Source organism: Saccopteryx leptura, chromosome 2, assembly GCF_036850995.1.
Source record: "Saccopteryx leptura isolate mSacLep1 chromosome 2, mSacLep1_pri_phased_curated, whole genome shotgun sequence".
Classification (NCBI taxonomy): Eukaryota; Metazoa; Chordata; class Mammalia; order Chiroptera; family Emballonuridae; genus Saccopteryx; species Saccopteryx leptura.
Window position 1 is genome coordinate 224,957,987 of NC_089504.1, and position 20,181 is coordinate 224,978,167.

The 20,181-nt window shown below is 42.5% G+C and overlaps 1 protein-coding gene across 3 annotated transcripts in view; it reads left to right on the forward strand.

Moving 5' to 3' along the window:
- TMEM50B (transmembrane protein 50B) overlaps positions 1 to 20,181 on the forward strand; it is a 46,758-nt gene that overhangs the window by 16,897 nt on the left and 9,680 nt on the right. For all 3 annotated transcript variants that reach the window (XM_066370305.1, XM_066370304.1, XM_066370306.1), the window contains exons 2-4: positions 14,505 to 14,645; positions 17,890 to 18,002; positions 19,040 to 19,107. In XM_066370305.1, the coding sequence (XP_066226402.1) occupies positions 14,547 to 14,645; positions 17,890 to 18,002; positions 19,040 to 19,107 (280 nt within the window). In that variant the 5' untranslated portion in view covers positions 14,505 to 14,546. The remainder of the gene's footprint in view (positions 1 to 14,504; positions 14,646 to 17,889; positions 18,003 to 19,039; positions 19,108 to 20,181) is intronic.

Consider the following 20,181-nt stretch of genomic DNA (forward strand, 5'->3'; position numbering starts at 1 on the left):
GAAAGGAGAGTATTGTCACTATTAGATGGAAGCTTCCAGAAAAAGGTGAACAGCACAGAATGGCTTCAGCTTTCCTGCCTTTTTACAGGGGCCCTTTTGGAGGCAGTCAGTGGGCAGTGACAAGAGTGAGTCCCAGGACACGGGGTTCACCACCATTAAGGCATAGGAAGGGCTCCAGTGTGAACCAGGTATGGCAAGGACTGCAGAAACACTGTCCTGGGGAGTAGCTGATCCTACAGAGCAGGGAGTGGGCTGCTCTGTACTGCTGCTGCTTGCTCACTGTGTCTGCCTGCAGTTATCAGGGTGGGTCAAGGCAGAACCCTTCTGTGCAGGAAAGACGGTCCTCCACTAAGGCAGGCTGCAGGGCTGGAAGGGAATTGCATCAGCACATGACCAAGGTCAAGCCAAGCCTAGCTGAGTACAGATTAGGAATCTGGGCCAGGTTCAGGGCCATTCAGTCCTCAAGTTAGAAAGCTGCTGTGGCAGCTGGAACAGCTCAGTCTGGCCTACTTACCCTCCTCGCCTGGGGCTCAGCAGCTCTCCTTAGCTCTCTTGTGTTGAATCTTTCCGATATTCTCTTTATTGATCTGGTGGTACTCAATCTCTAGCAGCTTTGACAAAAGGAGTAACATTTTTTGAAGACTTTGCCTGTCTGAACATATTTTGATTCTGTCATCATATGTGATATTTTTGTCAGTAATAGAATTTTACTTGGAAATAATTTTCTTTCAGAATTGTGTAGTTATTGGTCCATTGTCATCTTGCCTCTAGTGCAATTGAGAATTCTAAACTATTATGGTTCCCTGTCAAGGCAGAACCCTTCTGTGCAAGAAGTGTCAGTCCTTTGTGTGTGATCTGTTTCTCTCTCTCTCTCTCTCTGCAAACTTATGGGATCTACACTTTGATTCTAGTGTTTTAAAATTTAAAATGATGTGTCTGAGTGTGAGTCTGTTTTTATTCATTAGGCTGATTATTTGATGGGCCCTTTAAAACTTCTGGGGAAGTTTTCTGGAAATATTTTACTTTTCTCCCTTCTATTTTCTCTGTAGTCTTTCTTCTGAAACACCTGATATTTAGATATAAACCTTTTAAATGTCTTCTAATTTTCTTGTTTTCTTTTGTTTTCCACCTAGCTACTTACTGCTAGATTTTTTAAAAACAATTTTTATTTATTTTTTTATGGTTGATTTTAGAGAGACAGAGAGAAGGAGAGAGACAGACACAGAGAGGGAAGCATTCATTTGTTGTTCCACTTGTGCATTCGTTGTTGCTTTGGTATGCATCCCAGCCAGGGATAGAACCCGCAATCTTGGCGTTTCCAGATGACAATCTTACTGACTGAGCTAACCAGCCAGGGAACTGCTAGATTTTCTTAATTTTTATTTCCCAACCTATGTATTTGGATTTTTAAAACATCTCCATGATAACACTTTTCATTTCCAAAGACTGTTTTGTAGTCTGAATGTTTCTTATGATATCATGTTATTCTTCATTTGATCTTAACCAAAAGGCCAAGAAGCGATATAGTGTATCGCTATGCTTGTGTAATAGGTGTAACATGTTCTCTTGTCTCTGAGATTTCAGTGATTTGTTTTAAGTTTTTTTTCTCTGCATAGTTTCCTACCCTCCTATCTGGAAGAAAAGGATCTGGCTGCCAGTTTCTTGAGCTAGGATAGAGGACCAATAGCCTCTTGTGTCCAGTTCTCAGGAGGCTCCCTACATCCTCCATCATGCCTGTATCCCCCAGTTTAAAACACAAGAAATGGGAAAAAACCTCAGACTTCTGATAGGGTGTGAAAGAAGTGGTTGCCAGCACCATGAAGAGAAAAGAGACAAGATCTGGGGATCCTACTTTTATAACTGGTCCCCTCAAGTCTTTCCTGGGTTGGTTTTCAGTTTTCCCACTGAGGCTCGGGAATTAATCTTTCTTGGGTGTGCTGAGTCAGTTACCATTGTCCATCTGCTTTCCAGCTTTCAGATTTTTTTTTTTAAGTGAGAGGAGAGGAGATAGAGAGACAGACTTCTGCATGCGCCCCAACCAGGATCTATCCGGCAAGCACTGTCTAGGGCTGATGTTCAAATCAACCAAGCTATCCTCAGTGCCTGAGGCTGATGCTTGGACCAGCTGAGCCACTGGCTACTAGAGGGGAAGAGAGAGAGAAGAGGGAGCGGGAGAGGAAGAGGAGCAGATGGTTGCTTCTTGTGTGTGCCCTTACTGGGGGTTGAACCCAGATGTCCACATGCCAGGCCAATGCTCCATCCATTGAGCCAACCGACCAGGGCCCAGCTTTCAGGATTTTACTGCTGTTGTCTCCTCTTCTGTTTTCCCTATCATTAGGAATTTATGACTTTTGAAAAACTAGTTTTAGGGCCCTGGCCATATAGCTCAGTTGAGCATTGTCCTGATACGCCAAGATTGCAAGTTCTATCCCTGGTCAGGGCACATACAAGAATCAAATAATGAATGCATAAGTAAGTGGAACAATAAATTAATGTTTTTCTCTCTCTAAAAGGCAATCAATAAGTACAATTAAAAAAAACAACTACTTTTATTGTACTTTTACTAAGTTTTCAGGAGGGAGCAAAATGAGATGCTGACGTACCGTTGGCCATCTTCACCCAGAAGTAGTAGTAAGTTTTCTTGGCCAAAGAGTAATAGCAGGCCCACCGGGACTGGGAGCCCTTTACAGAACATCCATGTGTATGTGAGCCATCTTTTTGGTGGGTAGTGTCCCAGTAGAGCCCAAGCTGTACTTCGATCAGGCGTTGCTGATTCGACTTCCCCGTGCAGTGGGATACTCCTGCTTATCAGCAGGCTGGCAGCCTCTTCGAGACTATAGAAGGCGTCTATGAGGATGCTACTGATCAGTGCTGACACTAACTGTCACCAGAGGAAAAGCATAAGACTGACACACAAATTAGTTGCAAGAATCACACAGGCAATTTATTACTCACAAATCCTTTTGGCGTGCCTGGGTACAGCTTAAGGGGACCCCGTCAGCATGCTCCTCTTTGCTGGTCAGAGCTCAGAGCTGTGTGGAAACAGTTCATGATCACATTGGAGTCTGGGCAACTACCGCAGCAGGGGGCCCCTCAGCTTTAGTACCTTTTCTGGCCAGCGCCTTCTAACAGGTGTCAATCTACAGGATTATCACCTCAAACCACCTTTTTGGGAGTTCCTCGAAGGGAACTGCTTTTATGTTAATCTACTGAAATGTTACATCAAACCACTTTTTAAGATGTTCCTAGGGAAGCTTTTTATTTAATACAGGGATAGAGATAGGGTCAGAGAGAGGGATAGATAGGGACAGACAGGAACGGAGAGAGATGAGAAGCATCAATCATCAGTTTTTCGTTTTGACACCTTAGTTGTTCATTGATTGCTTTCTCATATGTGCCTTGACTGCAGGCCTTCAGCAGACTGAGTAACCCCCTGCTCAAGCCAGCGACCTTGGGTCCAAGCTGGTGAGCTTTTGCTCAAGCCAGATGAGCCCGCACTCAAGCTGGTGACCTCGGGGTCTCGAACCTGGGACCTCCGCATCCCAGTCCAATGCTCTATCCACTACGCCACTGCCTGGTCAGGCCCTAGGGAAGCTTTTTTTAAGTTAACTTACAAAGTTATGACACCAAGCCACTTCTTATCTATGTATAACTTCACACACATACTAACTGGGCCCTGCTTGAAAGAGTCTGTTTATTACATCTGTACACACTATATTAGTTCCTATCCAGATGGCATAACTTTATTTAATTTCCTTAACTAATTTTATTATTATATCTTAATTACTTTTATATATCATCCATATTTTTGTTTTTTATATTTCTATATATTTAATTATAACATATTACTACAACAGGTAGTTGACAGTATCACTGCTATTCTGATTAATTCTCACACTCTGAGGGATGTGCTCTCATCACCCCTCTTTACAGACCAGAGGACCATAGCCTAGGGGCATTTAAAGCTCGAACTGTGCCTGCACACAGCAGCTATTCCATGAGGAGTAGAACGGATGAATGAACGTGTCCCACTAAGGTGCGGCTGGGAAGAGGCTGAATGTAGGCGTAAGCTCAGGCCAGTCCTGACTCCAAAGCCTGTACCTTTAGCTGTCTCTGTGGTTGCAGATGCTGGGACATGATCATTGGCTCTCAAGCCCTTTAAAAATATTCTTACTAATAGGCTTTAGCTTTCCCAGTACTTCTTATCGGGAGGATTCCCCTTAATCTGTGTGGGTTGATAGCTGTGACCCTGGCGCCAGATTTTCCGAATTGAGTAGGGGCTTTATGGAGCAGTCCCAGAGGCTGCAAAGATACCTGTGCAGGGTTCCTACTATGTAAACACACCTCAGGGAGTGGGGTGTTGCCATGGTTTGATCAGCTCTTGGCTTGTGTCACAGTCATCTGCACTTAGGTGGCATTTCATGATAGTATGCCTTTCTATTTTTGTTAACTTTTTATTACAGAAAAATTTAAACATACCAGAAAGTTAACAGTAGATTCAGCATTTTGACAACTTGCCATATTTGCTTTATCTTTTATTTTCTCCTTTGCTTAACCACTTGGTAGTATGTTAAACATGGAAACATACATCTTCTCACACTTTACATAACCACAGTTCTGTCATGATCACATCCAAGAAATTCTGTGTTATCCTCTAATGTCTGACCTATTTTCAGATTTCCTCAATTGGCCCAGACTGCCTTTGAAAAACATTAAAAAAAATTAGGATCAACAAAAGTTTCATCTCACTTGGTTTGTTAATTGTGTATTTTTATTTATTTTTAATGAGAGAGAGAGCAAGAGGGACAGACAGAAAGGGAGAGAGATGAGAAGCTTGAGCTCATAGTTGCGGCACCTTAGTTGTTCATTGATTGCTTTCTTATACTTGCCTTGACTGGGGGGGGGGGGCTCCAGCCAAGCCAGTGATCCCTTGCTTATGTCAGTGACCTTGAGCTCAAGCCAGCAACCTTGGGCTTCAAGCCATTGACCCCTGGGCTCAAGCCAGAGACCTCAGGGCTTCAAACCTGGGACCTCAGTGTCCCAGGTCGACACTCTATCCACTGTGCCACTGCCTAGCCAGGCTTAACTGTGTGTTTTGACATACAGTAAATGAAATTCATGCTAAAATCCTTTGAAGTTTCTGGCTCATATTGCTCTTGAGACTGCTGCATTACTGAAGAGATGGTGATGCCCAGAATCTCAGCAAGGGAAGGGACCCTTGAGGTAATTTGCTGCAGTCATTCCCCAACTTTGCTGATCATTAGGGTCACCTGAGGAGTTTTAAAAAAATAACTTGGCATTACTGTTGACTTTCTGATTATTGGGGGTAAAGTGGACTCAGTGATCTTTTTTCTCCTAAACTGTCCAAATTATTATGCAGTTAGCTTGGTACTGGTCCAGGGACCTGTGCTTGGCATCCACTGACTTAGTCTATCCCTCTGCTAGGCCGATGCCACACAGCCAGAGAACGTCAGAGCTAGTACTAGGAGCAGGTTCCCCAAGTTCATTATTTTTCCAGACAACATTTGAATACCAGTTGTCTAGCATACACAGAAAGTAAACACTCTGCAATATGACTTGCTACTATTAAAACAAAATGAAGGCCCTGGCCGGTTGGCTCAGCGGTAGAGCGTCGGCCTAGCATGCGGAGGACCCGGGTTCGATTCCCAGCCAGGGCACATAGGAGAAGCGCCCATTTGCTTCTCCACCCCTCTGCCGCGCCTTCCTCTCTGTCTCTCTCTTCCCCTCCCACAGCCAAGGCTCCATTGGAGCAAAGATGGCCCGGGCGCTGGGGATGGCTCTGTGGCCTCTGCCTCAGGCGCTAGAGTGGCTCTGGTCGCAACATGGCGACGCCCAGGATGGGCAGAGCATCGTCCCCTGGTGGGCAGAGCATCACCCCATGGTGGGCGTGCCGGGTGGATCCCGGTCGGGCGCATGCGGGAGTCTGTCTGACTGCCTCTCCCTGTTTCCAGCTTCAGAAAAATGCAAAAACAAAACAAAACAAAACAAAAAAACCCAAAATGAAAACTGCTCATGGTAACATTTACACTAATTCTGCCTAGAAAAATGAAACGTTTGACGTGTGTCCTAAAGGTTGAAATGGGAGTTTGTAGACAAGAGATGAAAGGGACATTCCAAGGATGTGTGTGTGTGTGTGTGTGTGTGTGTGTGTGTGTGTGTGTGTGTGTGTGTGTAAATGGCTGTAGCCATTGCCTAACAAGTATGTATTCAACAAGTATTGCCTGCCTGTGTCCCTCCTGTTGCAGTAGAGTATGTTAGGATAGCAGGAAGTGAGACAGCTGTGTGTTAGGGGAGATTGAGAATACCTGTCTATTTTGGACTTTACCTCACAGGCTGCTGGAAGTTTTTGAATGAATGGCAGGATCCAGTTTGAGTTTTAGAAAATTCTGGCTGAATATGGACTTGGGGAAGCAGGGAGGATGATTTTAAGAAATAATGTGTTTGAATATGTTGTAATAGAATTTATTTCCCTCACTAAATAATGTTTCTTATGATCAGCTTCTACAAATTATCAGTTTAAATAAACCTGCATATAAAGTTGACTATTTTTTTGTGACAGGATAATGAGACATGTATTGCATTTCAGAAAACTGGTGGTGCTTCACTAAATTTTATTCTTGTTATATGTGACTTATAAGTCAGAAGGCAAAGAAGCATTCCCTGAGATTAAGGATGTAAGAGGTCTTCCAAAAGTATTTAGATGTCTCAATAATTTATGCTGTTGGGTTTTAGGCCTATAAAATATTCACACTGTAAGTGCCTAGAAACCAGGTTAAAGCAGCCCAGGAAGAAAAACTATCCTCCAGACTCCTTTGGCCAGATTGGAATCCACACTAATCACTACAGATGGTCACTGGGGACCCATTGGACTGCTTTTTTCTGTTTCCAGATGATACAGTTCTCCTCCCAGTTGAGCTGTTTTTCTTCCATCTAGTCCATCTTGCTCTCTTCCCTGCAGGTAGTGGAACAGTAACTCTCTCTTCACGAAATCTGAAGTGAGAGACATGCTGATGTCGGGCAGCAGTCAAGTGTAATAATGGTCATGAGCACAGATTTTGGAATTGGATCAGAACTTCATAGGAAACCTTGGCTCTCCTTGCTAGCTGTGTGACCTTGGGCAAGTTAACCATTCTCTAAGATGAGGTAATAATAGTAACTGCCTGAGAGTATTTGAGAGGGTTCAGGGGAGTAGTCTATGAAGGGAGTTTTTTTGAGGCTAGAACGGAGTGGTCTATACCTGTAAGCACCCTGTAACTTATAGCTAGTGAGAGTAGTATCAGTGAGGAAGATGCAGAATTTATTTTGTTTCATTGGGTCTAGCTATATAGACCTAATTTCTGAAGTGATAATTACATTTTGTTAATCTCCTGATTTTTTTTTATAACAAATTTTTTTCATGACACAAATTGTAATTAAATTTTACAAAGTGTTAATTGATTTCTCTGCTAGTTAGTTAATTCCTTGATAATGAAGGTTGAGTTATTTTTATTTATTCATTGATTTTAGAGAGAGAGAAAGGCAGAGAGTAAGACTGAGAGAGAAAGAAACATTAATTTGTTGTTCCACTTATTTATGCATTCACTGGTTGATTATTGTGTGTGCCCTGACCGGGAATGAACCCTCAATCTTGGTGCATTGAGATGACACTCTAACCAACTGAGCTGTCCGGCCAGGGCTAATTAGTTGTAATTTTGATGTGGTTGTGGGAGGAGGCAAGTACCATATTACCTACCCATTTCAAGTCTTTTACATTTTTAAAATTTTATTTATTGGTGAGAGAGAGAGGGGAGAGAAAGAGAGAGGGGGGGGGGGAGAGAGAGAGAAGGAGAGAGGAACAGGAAGCATCAACTTGTAGTAGTTGCTTCTCATATGTGCTCTGACCAGGCAAGCCTGGGTTTCGAACCAGCGACCTCAGCATTCCAGGTTGATTGTGTGTGTGTGTGTGTGTGTGTGTCAGAGACAGAGAGACACAGAGAGAGGGACAGAGAGGGACAGACAGACCGGAAAAGAGAGAGATGAGAAGCATCAGCTCTTCATTGTGGCACTTAAGTTGTTCATTGATTGCTTTCTCATATGTGCCTTGACCGGGGGGCTACAGCAGACTGAGTGACCCCTTGCTCTAGCCAGCGACCTTGGGCTCAAGCTGGTGAGCTTTGCTCAGACCAGATGAGCCCACATTCAAGCCGGCAACCTCAGGATTTCGAACCTGGGTCCTCCGCATCCCAGTCCGACACTCTATCCCAGAGGTCGGGAACCTTTTTGGCTGGGAGAGCCATGAACGCCACATATTTTAAAATGTAATTCCGTGAGAGCCATACAATATGTTTAACACTAAATATAAATAAATGTGTGCATTTTATGTAAGACCAACACTTTTAAAGTACAATAAGTCTCTGAATTCTTTTTAATAATGTTATGCTGTTACTAACCAATGATGAATAAAGTACTTCTTACCATTAATGCGACTTCTGGTGCTGCATGGTTTTGCTGATGGCTTTGTAGTCTGGTTGATACATGGTGAGGTTAAGCTTCATGCAGGCATTGAGACTTCCATCCATTAAACGTGATCGTAGGTTGGTCTTAACGTTCTTTAGATGTGAGAAAGATTGCTCACATGCATATGTAGAGCAAACATTGTAGGTACAGCAATACTCACATGCTGCTGTGTGTGGTATGTGACGGGAAGTGCGTTCCAAGTTTTGACAATCAGCTGGTCCACAGGTTGAAGTTTTTTTTTATTTCTCTCCACTTGTGTTTGCTTGCCAACTCTGCTTGCTGTCGTGCAAGTTTTTCAAATCTTCATTCAGTGACTTGAACTTATTCACCCACATGTCTGAGGCCTTCAGGTCAGCAGCTTGTAGCTCAAAATCTCTTACAGAGACACTGGGGATGTAACTCAGGTTGGCGCTGTCCACTGCACACATGTGGATGGGTGATGAACTTAAAAAGACGAGTGCACTCACAAAATTCTCCAAAGCGCACTTTGATTGACTGCAGGAGATTAGATGTGAAGCCCGCTAGCTGCTGGAGATCAAGATGTTGAGCAGGGCCACTTGCTGTGCATGCATCTTTAAACTCTCCCAGTTTTTCAAAGTGTAGTAAACGACCTGTTTCAGTGTTGGAGATGAAGAGTTCCAGCTTGTTTTCAAATGCAAACACTGCTTGTTGAAGGGATAAGACTGTATTTCCAATGCCTTGCATTTCCACATTGAGCTGGTTCAGATGTTCAGTCATGTCCACGAGATAGTACAACTTCAGGAGCCGCCAGTGTTAGCTAACTCAGGATGCTCGATGTTTTTCATTTCAAGAAAAGTCCGGATTTCTCTCAGACAAGCCGCAAAACGGCTGAGTACCTTCCCTCTTGACAACCAATGCACATTGCTGTGCAGAAGCAGACCAGGATAATTATTCCCAACTTCATCCAGCAGTGTTTTAAACTGGCGATCATTTAAAGCTCGGGCAACAATAAAGTTGATCAACCGAATGACCAGCGACATCACCTCACTAAGCTGCTCGCCACACATCTGACCACAAAGCACCTCCTGATGTAGGATGCAGTGAAAACTTAGGATGGGTCTCTTTTCATGTTCACGAAGAAGTGCTACGAATCCTCTGTTCTTCCCCACCATGCATGGAGCACCATCAGTACACACCGAAATAAGTTTATCCATTGGTAGATTTTTTCTTTAGTGAACTCAGTGAAAGACTTGAATAAATCCTCCCCTCTTGTTGTCTCTTTCATAGGCAAAACAGCAAGACTTTCCTCATGTAGTGTGTCACCAACAACATACCTTGCAATCACACTGAACTGGGATAAATGGCTTATGTCTGTTGACTCATCCAAAGTGAGAGGAAAGACTGGGCTGCATTTATGTCCTTCACTTGTGTTGTCTCAATTTGATTTGCCATCATGATGGTACGATCATGAACAGTTCTTGCCGACAGAGGCATGTCTTTTATTCGTTTGATTATCTTGTCTTTTTTTTTTTCTGAAGCTGGAAACGGGGAGGCAGTCAGACAGACTCCCGCATGCGCCCGACCGGGATCCACCCGGCACACCCACCAGGGGGCGATGCTCTGCCCATCTGTCGCGACCAGAGCCACTCTAGCGCCTGGGGCAGAGGCCAACGAGCCATCCCCAGCACCCGGGCCATCTTTTGCTCCAATGGAGCCTCGGCTGTGGGAGGGGAAGAGAGAGACAGAGAGGAAGGAGAGGGGGAGGGGTGGAGAAGCAGATGGTCGCCTCTCCTGTGTGCCCTGGCCGGGAATCGAACCCAGGACTTCCGCACACCAGGCCAACGCTCTACCACTGAGCCAACCGGCCAGGGCCTGATTATCTTGTCTTTATCCGAAAAGTTGTCAAAAAGTTCATTGGCAACATCAAGCATGAATGTTTTGGCATACTCCCCATCTGTGAATGGCTTTCCGTTTCTCACAATTGCTAAAGCACCAGCAAAGCTAGCCGAATTCCAGTCACTTTGTTGGGTTCAAACACAGAGTTGTTGCTGACTAGCTTGCACTCTGCACAGTAGCTCTTGACATGCTTTCTTCTTGCTGTCCCCCGCTGGATATTTTGATGCAAGTGTAGTATGGTGAGTGTCGAAGTGCCGCTTTATATTTGACCGTTTCATGGATGCAATTTTTTTTTTTTTTTTTTTACAGGGTCAGAGAGTCAGAGAGAGGGATAGATAGGGACAGACAGGAACGGAGAAAGATGAGAAGCATCAATCATTAGTTGTTCGTTGTGACACCTTAGTTGTTCATTGATTGCTTTCTCATATGTGCCTTGACTGTGGGGCTACAGCAGACCAAATACAGTGATACCTCGGTTCTCGAACGCCTTGACTTTCGACCAAATCGGTATTCGACCAGGAAATTCGAGAAAATTTTGTCTTGGAATCTGAACAAATATTTGGAACTCGAACGTCCGAGATTAGCCGAGTTGAGCCGAATGGCGTTCATTCGGCCGAGCGCGCCTTGCCTGCGTCATCAGTGTGAGTCACGCTTTGTCACGCTTTGTGGAGAGAGAGAATCACGTTTTTGTGGAGAGAGTCAGCTTTGTGGTGAGAGTCACGCTTTGTGGTGAGAGTCACGCTTTGTGGTGAGAGTCACGCTTTGTGGTGAGACTCACGCTTTGTGCACGCTTTGTACACTGAATTTAACCCTTAGACATGGGTCCAAAGAAAGCCAGAAGTGGTAATGCAGACAAAGGTAAGCGGAAAGCTGTGAGAACAACGATTGAGCTGAAAAAAGAAATCATTGCCAAATATGAACAGGGCACACGTGTTTCAGATCTGTCTGCTGAGTATGGCATGCCAAGATCTACTATCTCAACTTTCCTTAAGAATAAAGCTGTTATAAAGGCTGCCAATGTTGCCAAAGGTGTTACATTGTTAACAAAGCAAAGGCCTCAGATAATGGAGGAAATGGAGAAGCTGCTTCTTATTTTCATTAAAGAAAAAGAGTTAGCAGGTGACAGCATCAATGAAGTCGTTATTTGTGAGAAAGCACCAGTAAATAGGCATATTTTTGGGGCTTGGAACAAATTAATCCAGTTTCCATTATTTCCTATGGGTTTCATTGTTTCGGTTCTCGAACAATTTGGTTCTCGACCGTTCTCCCGGAACGAATTATGTTCGAGAACCGAGGTATCACTGTAACCCCTTGCTTGAGCCAGCGACCTTGGGCTCAAGCTGGTGTGCTTTTTGCTCAAGCCAGATGAGCCCGCGCTCAAGCCGGTGACCTCGGGGTCTTGAACCTGGGTCTTCTGCATCCCAGTCCGACGCTCTATCTACTGCGCCACCGCCTGGTCAGGCTCATTGATGCAATTTTATCATTGCATATTAGACACACTGCAGAACCTACTCTCTCCACAAAGGCAAATTCCTCTGTTCATTCCTGCTGAAAAATACGATATTCCTCATCTTTTTTTCTTTTAGCCATCTTCTTCATCAAAAGGGTTTCTGCAATTAGCTAGCTGACTACTTGATTAAAAGGAGGGAAGTTTACTTCCTGACCTCGCAACGACCCGTGTACATTACGCATTATCCAATAAAAATTTGGTGTTGTCCCGGATGACAGCTGTGATTGGCCCCAGCCACCCCTCAACCATGAACATGAGCGGTAGGAAATGAATGGATTGTAATACATGAGAATGTTTTATACTTTTAACGTTATTGTTTTTTTTTTATTAAAGATTTTTCTGCGAGCCAGATGCAGCCATCAAAAGAGCCACATCTGGCTCGTGAGCCATAGGTTCCTGACCCCTGCTCTATCCACTGCGCCACCGCATGGTCAGGCCAGGTGATTCTTTATCCACTGTGCCACCACAGGTCAAGCTCAAGTCTTTGAAGTTTGCAGACTTTATATTGCCTATATTTTATCTTTTATTGTTAATGTTTAGAATTTCTTCCTGTATTGTGGGTACAACTCTTTTGTCAGATACTTGTTTTACAAATATTATCTCCCAGTCTGTGCTTCCAGTGTTTGGACCTTCTGTAGTATATTTATTGTTTGCATTTTATTTTCCAGCTTAACAATTGGACCCATTACTTTAAATTTAAAAGCATTTCACCTAATTCTATATTTAAGTATATTGTTTGAAAATGTAACTGACATACAATTTAGAAATAAGATTATCTTTGTGGATGAACATCCTACACATGTTATAAATTTTGCTTTAAATATTTGTCTTTTAAATAAAGAGAAGAAAATAAAAGATAGTCTTTAAAAAAGAAAGATAGTCTTTTATCTTTACCCCATCTTGAAAACAGCTCACATTTTTTTTCTGGCTTCTGTGAATGTCTACTAACTTTTTACTACATATTGGACCTTGTGGGTGATACATCACAGACATTCTAGATTCAGTTATTTTCATCTGAAGAGTGTTACTTTTTGTTCTGATAGGCAGTTAAAGTACTGACTGACCACCTTGAAATTGTAGAGACTAGGTTTTCACTTTGTTAGACCATGTCTGGAAATGCCAAGGTGTTTACTAATCTCCTTTGGTTTGGTGGAACTCAAACTCTAAAATGTCTTGCAGTGGACAGTAGCTGAAATCTCTGTTTAGTTCTTTTAGTCTTCCAGCTATTTCTTTCTGCTGAGTTCCTTGGAGTCTCCTTCACACGTGTGCTGTTTGGAAGTTAGCCTGTTAGTTTTGAAAGAGTTTCTATTGTGTTTGGGGCTCCCTCCTGTGACTCACCCATTTCCAAGGTTTCTCTCTTCAATTTCCAGCTGCTCTGGTAATCCTGAACTCCATACTTGGATACCTCAAGCCAAAGAGACTGTGGCTCTTGGCATTCTGTCTCACAGGGACTCGCTGGGCAGGACTAGGAGGTTCAGGGGTTCCTCAGGGGCAAAGGCTGTGTAAAAATGGATCTTACTCATTGTGTTTTCTTTCAAGGGGCAAATCCACTTCAGTTTCTGCCTGCTTTTCAGCACTCTTCAGTGCTTTCAAATAGTTTTTTTCTTTCTTTCTGAAATTTAAGGTGTCCCTGAATCTCCATATCTGAATGTACCCTGTTTTGTAAATTCGCACAGCTTTCTGCTCTTCTACAGTTCTTTATGCAGATGATTTTTCTCCTTCCAGTTTTCTATTGCTATATTACAGGTAACTCCAAAACTCAGTAGTTTATAAAGATTTTATTTATTCATTATAGAGAGGGGAGAGAAAGAGAGAGAAGGGGGGAGGAGCAGAAAGCATCAACTCCCATATGTGCCTTGACCAGGCAAGCCCAGGGTTTTGAACCGGCAACCTCAGCATTTCCAGGTTGACACTTTATCCACTGCGCCACCACAGGTCAGGCCAAAACTCAGTAGTTTAAAATGGCCATTTATTATGCTTCTGGTTTCTCGGGAATTTATAGGGGCACAGCCAGGGTGATGTGACTGCTGCATATGTCTAGGGCCTCACCGGGGAGGCTGAAAGTCTGGGGCTCATGCTGTAGCTGGAACAGCAGTCAGCCAGCAGTGTCTATTCTCACATCTGGCAGGTGGTGCTAGCATTGGCTGGGACCTTACCTGGGACTGAGGGCTGGCACACCTGTGCATTGTGACCTTGGAGTTTTTATGTAGCAATTTGGGACTCTAGGGTTAGTGTTCCAGAGAAGCAGCTACAAACTACATTGCCTTTTATGATCTAGACTCATAGTTGTGTGGTGGTAGTTATGTAGTGTCACTTCTCTACAGCTCAACCCCTCTCTGTATGGCTGGGTCAAATTCAGGGGGAGGGACATAGAAGCTCTTCTCAGTGGAAGAACATGTTGTAAAATCACCTTCCTCATTTAGGAAATAGCAAGCCCCTTGTGTCCTAGCAGAGTCCTGTGTACATCTCAGAAGGTTTTTACTGAAGTATTGAAGTTTTCTTCTTAACTAACCAATATAGTAGATTGGACCCAAAGTAAATTTGTGTTAAAGCTTTAAAAGAAGAGTAAGACATTTCACTTCTTAACACTATTTCTATGATATTTTTTGTCTTTTTGTAGAATACCATATTTAATGAAAAATCCGTGCTTCAAGGGTTGAAAATGGCAGGCTTCCTAGATAACTTCCGTTGGCCGGAATGTGAATGTATGGACTGGAGCGAGAGGAGAAATGCCGTGGCTTCTGTGGTAGCAGGTATATTGGTAAGTGGAAAAGCCCAGTGACATGACGCCTCTCTCTCACCCTGAAAGTTAATGCTGATTCCTGTGAACACCCATTCAGAACTATTTATTTCACTGTTGTTTTATATAGATAATTGTCACAGTTCTAGATACTGTCACTGAACAAAATGTGGTAGGTCCTAGGTTCATTTGATGTAAATTTGATAAAATCTCGTTTCAGTGGTAATACAGTTATTGTAGGCAATAACATTTTTAAGTTAATGTGTAAGTTTTTTAAGATCCTTAGAGGCTCAGAATTGGATGTAGCCAGAAATGACTGTTGTGCCTCATTGAAATTCAGGCTGTGTAGACAGCAGTGAAGACCACGGGCTGCACAGGAACTGAAGCCCTCCAGTGCCCTCAGAAAGGGGTGCCATCCCAGCTTCCCTGCTGCAGCTCGGGGCTGGGGTAGGGGTGGGGGAGGTTGAGTGAAAGAAAGTGGCTTAATTTTCTTCCCAGTGTCCAGTGTTTTTTTTTTTTTTTAACTTTTTATTATTGAAAATGTCAAGCATACGCCCTGGCCAGATGGCTCGGTTGGTTGGTTAGAGCGTTGTCCCTAAATGCAGAGGTTGTGGGTTCAATCCCCAGTCAGGGCACATACAGGAACAGATCAATGTTTTGTTTCACTCTCTCCATTCCTCTCTCTCTGAAATCAATAAAAAATTAAATTAAAAAAACATCAAAATGTCAAGCATATAAACAAAAATAGCAAGAATGGTATAAAGAGCCCCTCGTCCCCTGGTTGGGTAGCTCAGTTAGTTAGAGCGTCATCCCCAGTGTGCCAAGGTTGTGGGTTTGATCCCCCAGTAGGGCACATACAGAAATCAACCAATGAATCCATGAATGGGTGGAATAACAAATTGATGTTTTTCTCTTTCTCTCTCTCTTTCTCTCTCCCTCTCTCCCTACCCCTACACTTTCTCTCTCTCTAAAATTTAAAGAAAAGAGCCCTTCTCTCCTCTTACTTTATTTACTTATCATCCAAGTTGAAAAAATAAATCAAATCTTGACCAATTTTGCTTTCCCATTCCATCAACCACTTTTTGCCCCGGCTGCAGTTTTGGAAGCAAGTTTTTGTATCTATTACATTTTGTGTGTGTGTGTGTGTGTGTGTGTGTGTGTGTGTGTGTGTGTGTGTGTGAGTGACAGAGACAGAGAGAGGGACAGGTAGGGACAGATAGACAGGAAGGGAGAGAGATAAGAAGCATCAATTCTTTTTTTTACAATACCTTAGTTGTTTATTGATTGGTTTCTCATATGTGCCTTGACTGGGGGGCTACAGCAGAGGGAATGACTCCTTGCTCAAGCCAGAGACCTTGGGCTCAAGCCAGCAACCTTGGGCTTCAAGCCAGTGACCTTTGGACTCAAGCCAATGACCATGGGGTCTTATCTATGATCTCATGCTCAAGCCAGTGACCCTGTGCTCAAGCCAGATGAGCCTGTGCTCAAGCCAGCAATCTCGGGGTTTTGAACCTGGGTCCTTTGCATCCCAGTCTGACGCTCTATCCACTGCTCCACTGCTTGGTCAGGCTCTATTACATTTTAAAAATTCATCTCTTTCAGTAGATAGTTTGCACTTGAAGTCCAATAGAAAACAAAAAAATAAAGCGCAGCAGGAACTAAAGATAATTATGAAGCAGTCTGCGTGCAGAATTCTTTTAGATGTTGCTCAGGTTTTTTTTGCTCTTTATGTTCATCTCATCTGCACTTAATTTGTCTCTGAAATTCACTAACAACTTGTCTAATTTAAGTCTCTTCAGCTTAGTTCACATTAGAAACATTACATTTTATACACTTAGGTTCAAACAGTATTTAATCATATTACATAATTAATAACATGGTAGGCTTGAATAGTTTTGGAGATATGACAGCTGTCAGCTCATTTGTGGAAGTAAATGTATGTGGGTATATTGCAACTAAATGTCCTTTAGAGAGCATGAAATACGCCGCATAAACAGGAAGCTGGCTAGTTAGAGGTTGGTTCGGAGAGCTTTGGGTGCATGTGATTACAGTGGATAAAAGAAGCAGGTACAGTAATTCATTCCCACATGATAAATTTTTCATCTTGCATTCAGAGCAGAATTTCAGAATCTTACACAGATTTGATTCACTCGGTTCATTTTGTGTGCTATAAAGAATACAAAGCCTGGCCTGTGGTGACGCAGTGGAGAAAACGTCGACCTGGAATACTGAGGTCACCAGTTCAAAACCCTGGGCTTGCCTGGTCAAGGCACATATGAGAATTGATGCTTTCTGCTCCTCCCCCCTTTCTCTTTCTCTCTCTCTCTCTAAAATGAATTTTTTAAAAAAGGATACATTGGCTCTGGCCGGTTGGCTCAGTGGTAGAGTGTCGGCCTGGCATGCAGGAGTCCCAGGTTCGATTCTCGGCCAGGGCACACAGGAGAAGCGCCCATCTGCTTCTCCACCCCTCCCCCTTTCCTCTCTGTCTCTCTCTTCCCCTCCCGCAGCCAAGGGTCCATTGGAGCAAAGTTGGCCTGGGCGCTGGGGATGGCTCCATGGCCTCTGCCTCAGGCACTAGAATGGCTCTGGTTGCGACAGAGCAACGCCCCAGATGGGCAGAGCATCGCCCTCTGGTGGGCATGCCAGGTGGATCCTGGTCGGGCGCATGCGGAAGTCTGTCTGACTGACTCCCATTTCCAACTTCAGAAAAATACAAAAAAAAAAAAAAAAGGATACATAAACAAGGATTCTTATTTTTGTTGTTGTTTGTTTTTTTGTTTTTTTTACAGAGACAGAGAGAGAGTCAGAGAGAAGGATAGATAGGGACAGGCAGATAGGAATGAAGAGAGATGAGAAGCATCAATCATCAGTTTTTCGTTGCAACACCTTAGTTGTTCATTGATTGCTTTCTCATATGTGCCTTGACAATGGGCCTTCAGCAGACCAAATAACCCCTTGCTCAAGCCAGCGACCTTGGGTTCAAGCTGGTGAGCTTTTTTTGCTCAAACCAGATGAGCCCGCACTCAAGCTGGAGACCTCGGGGTCTCAAACCTGGGTCCTCTGCATCCCAGTTCGACGCTCTATCCACTGCGCCACCACCTGGCAGGCGGATTCTTATTTTTTATATATCAACATCCAAAACTCAAAGTAGAAGTAGTTTATATTTCATTTACACGGTCTGTAGGAAAAGAGAAATGTCAAAGAGCAGGTACGATACTAAGCCAAAGTGTTAGTGTAATTTCAGTGATGTGGGCTCTTTCTCAAGTTTTTTACAGGTTGGTGGATAATGATTGATGCAGCCGTGGTGTATCCTAAGCCAGAGCAGCTGAACCATGCCTTTCACACCTGTGGTGTGTTCTCCACATTGGCTTTCTTCATGTAAGTATGAAGGGAATTCTCAAGTCAATATTCTTTTTCTAAAAATATTTTTTCCTTTAGGTTTAATGCTATCTGCCATCAGGAATAACTTTTTAATTTAGTTGACGGGTTTTCTTTAAAGATAAATAAATAGATAAATCCCCATTTTATTCAGATTTTTAAAAATCAGGAATGAGTGCTTAACTTAGATATTATTTTAGCATTTGTAAAGATTATCATGGGATTTTTCTTCTTATAATTGTTAAACTGGTTATTTATTGTATTTTACCAGTCCTGAGATTTTTTTTTATAGTTTAATATCTCTGAATATTAGGGTGCTCTTTATAGTCAGTGGTATTTTATAATGAGAAAGAAGGGGCTTTCCCTTATTATTAAATTACTTTCGGCAGTCTGTTATCTCACTTCATAGAAGAGTTTGAAAGCTTTTCATGGATGTCTTTTAATAATTAAAAAGTATGTTAAACATTAAGATTATAGAATTTTATTCTACTGTCAGAAATTTTTTAAAAGTTTAAATTGTGGAAGATAGAACTACTTATATTGATTCAGGATGCTAAGAAAAGGCAGTTCCTGCTACAAAAGCAACTTGCTCTAACAAAATGAGTAGAGTGGGCCTGTTTGTTATACACAGACCGAGTGTTCTCTGACTTTTAGAAATGGATCTGAGAAAATGACTTAACACATAGAGAAATCTTTAGACTACTCTTGATTGTAATGAGAACCTTGAAGTGGGTTAAGGCATACCGAGTCATTCATGTATAAACGTAAAGTAGGTAAAGAAGTCAGAAGAATGGCCTCTGTGTCATGAGCTCTCGAGACAAGCAGTAGTCATCTCTTAAGATTAAGGGCATTTTCTGCGTGTACTTTTGGAAAATAAGACTAATGTAACATTTATATCCACTCGAGTATTAAGACTGTATGTTCAGTTATTCATATATTGACTTTAGTTAGGAAATGTTTTCCTTCTAAATAGTAAATAAATATCTGTGAGTATTTAAGCATTCTGAAAGCTCAGTGGATGATTTGTATTGTTCCAGGATAAATGCTGTGTCCAATGCTCAGGTGAGAGGTGACAGCTACGAAAGCGGCTGTTTAGGAAGAACAGGTAAAGGCGGAAGAGGGACTTAGCAGCAGAAAAGAAAAAGCCTCTAGTGAGTTTTTATGTAGGTCTGGAATGATTGCATGGGATTTCAAAAAGTTAACTTTTTTTTTTTACAGACTAGTTTGTATGTAATAACCTTTGTTTTTTTAAAAAAGATTTTATTTATTGATTTTACAGAGAGAGAAGGGGGGCAGGAATGAGAAGTATCAACTAATGGTTCACTTTAATTGTTCATTGATTGCTTGTCATATGTGCCTTGACCAGGCAAGCCCAGGGCTTCAAACCAACGGCCTCAGCATTCCAGGTCAACACTCTATCTACTGTGCCACCACAGGCCAGGCAAAAATTAACTTTAAGAAAAAGTTTCACTGTTACTTAGAGTCTTAAGAAAGTGAAAATTACTGCCAGAAATTACTATTTTTGTCATGTTATATGGCCCATAGGGTATAGATAAAATGTTACTTTTCAAAACCAATGGATGCTGTACTCCAGGTTACTCTACAGTGCTAATGATGGATTATTCTTATCCCAAATATTGACCAATAATACGACCTCTGAGATGGCTGACCAAGCAAAGTATGTGCGCATTAGGACATTGAACCTAGGACGACAGAGTTTTCACATTTAGTTCTGATTACCTGAGTAACCACCCACACATGGCAACAAAATTGTTTAAAAGAATATGCTGTTTGTCTACATATAAGTTAGATTTCTGGAGTTTGAATTCTTTTGAATTGTCACCCAGTAGTATTTTTCTTTCACTTGATTATAAGACATTCTCTTAGAATCTAGGAGTTTGTTTTCAGTGGAATTTGCATGCTTTGTGGGGAGAAGATAGGGGTAAGAGTTCTGTTTCCAAACTTTAAGGACTAGGGAGGGTGATCTGTGGTTATGGCCAGAAATTTAGGGTAGGTGGAAATTTTGGAAGATGATTAAGAATAATAGGAAATACTTACAGAATACTTAGTGCATTTCAGAGACTGTCCTGAATGCTTTACACACATTAACTCATATAATCGTCACAATATTCCTATGAGGTGAGTGCTCTTACTGTCCTTAATTTTATTTTTATTTAGT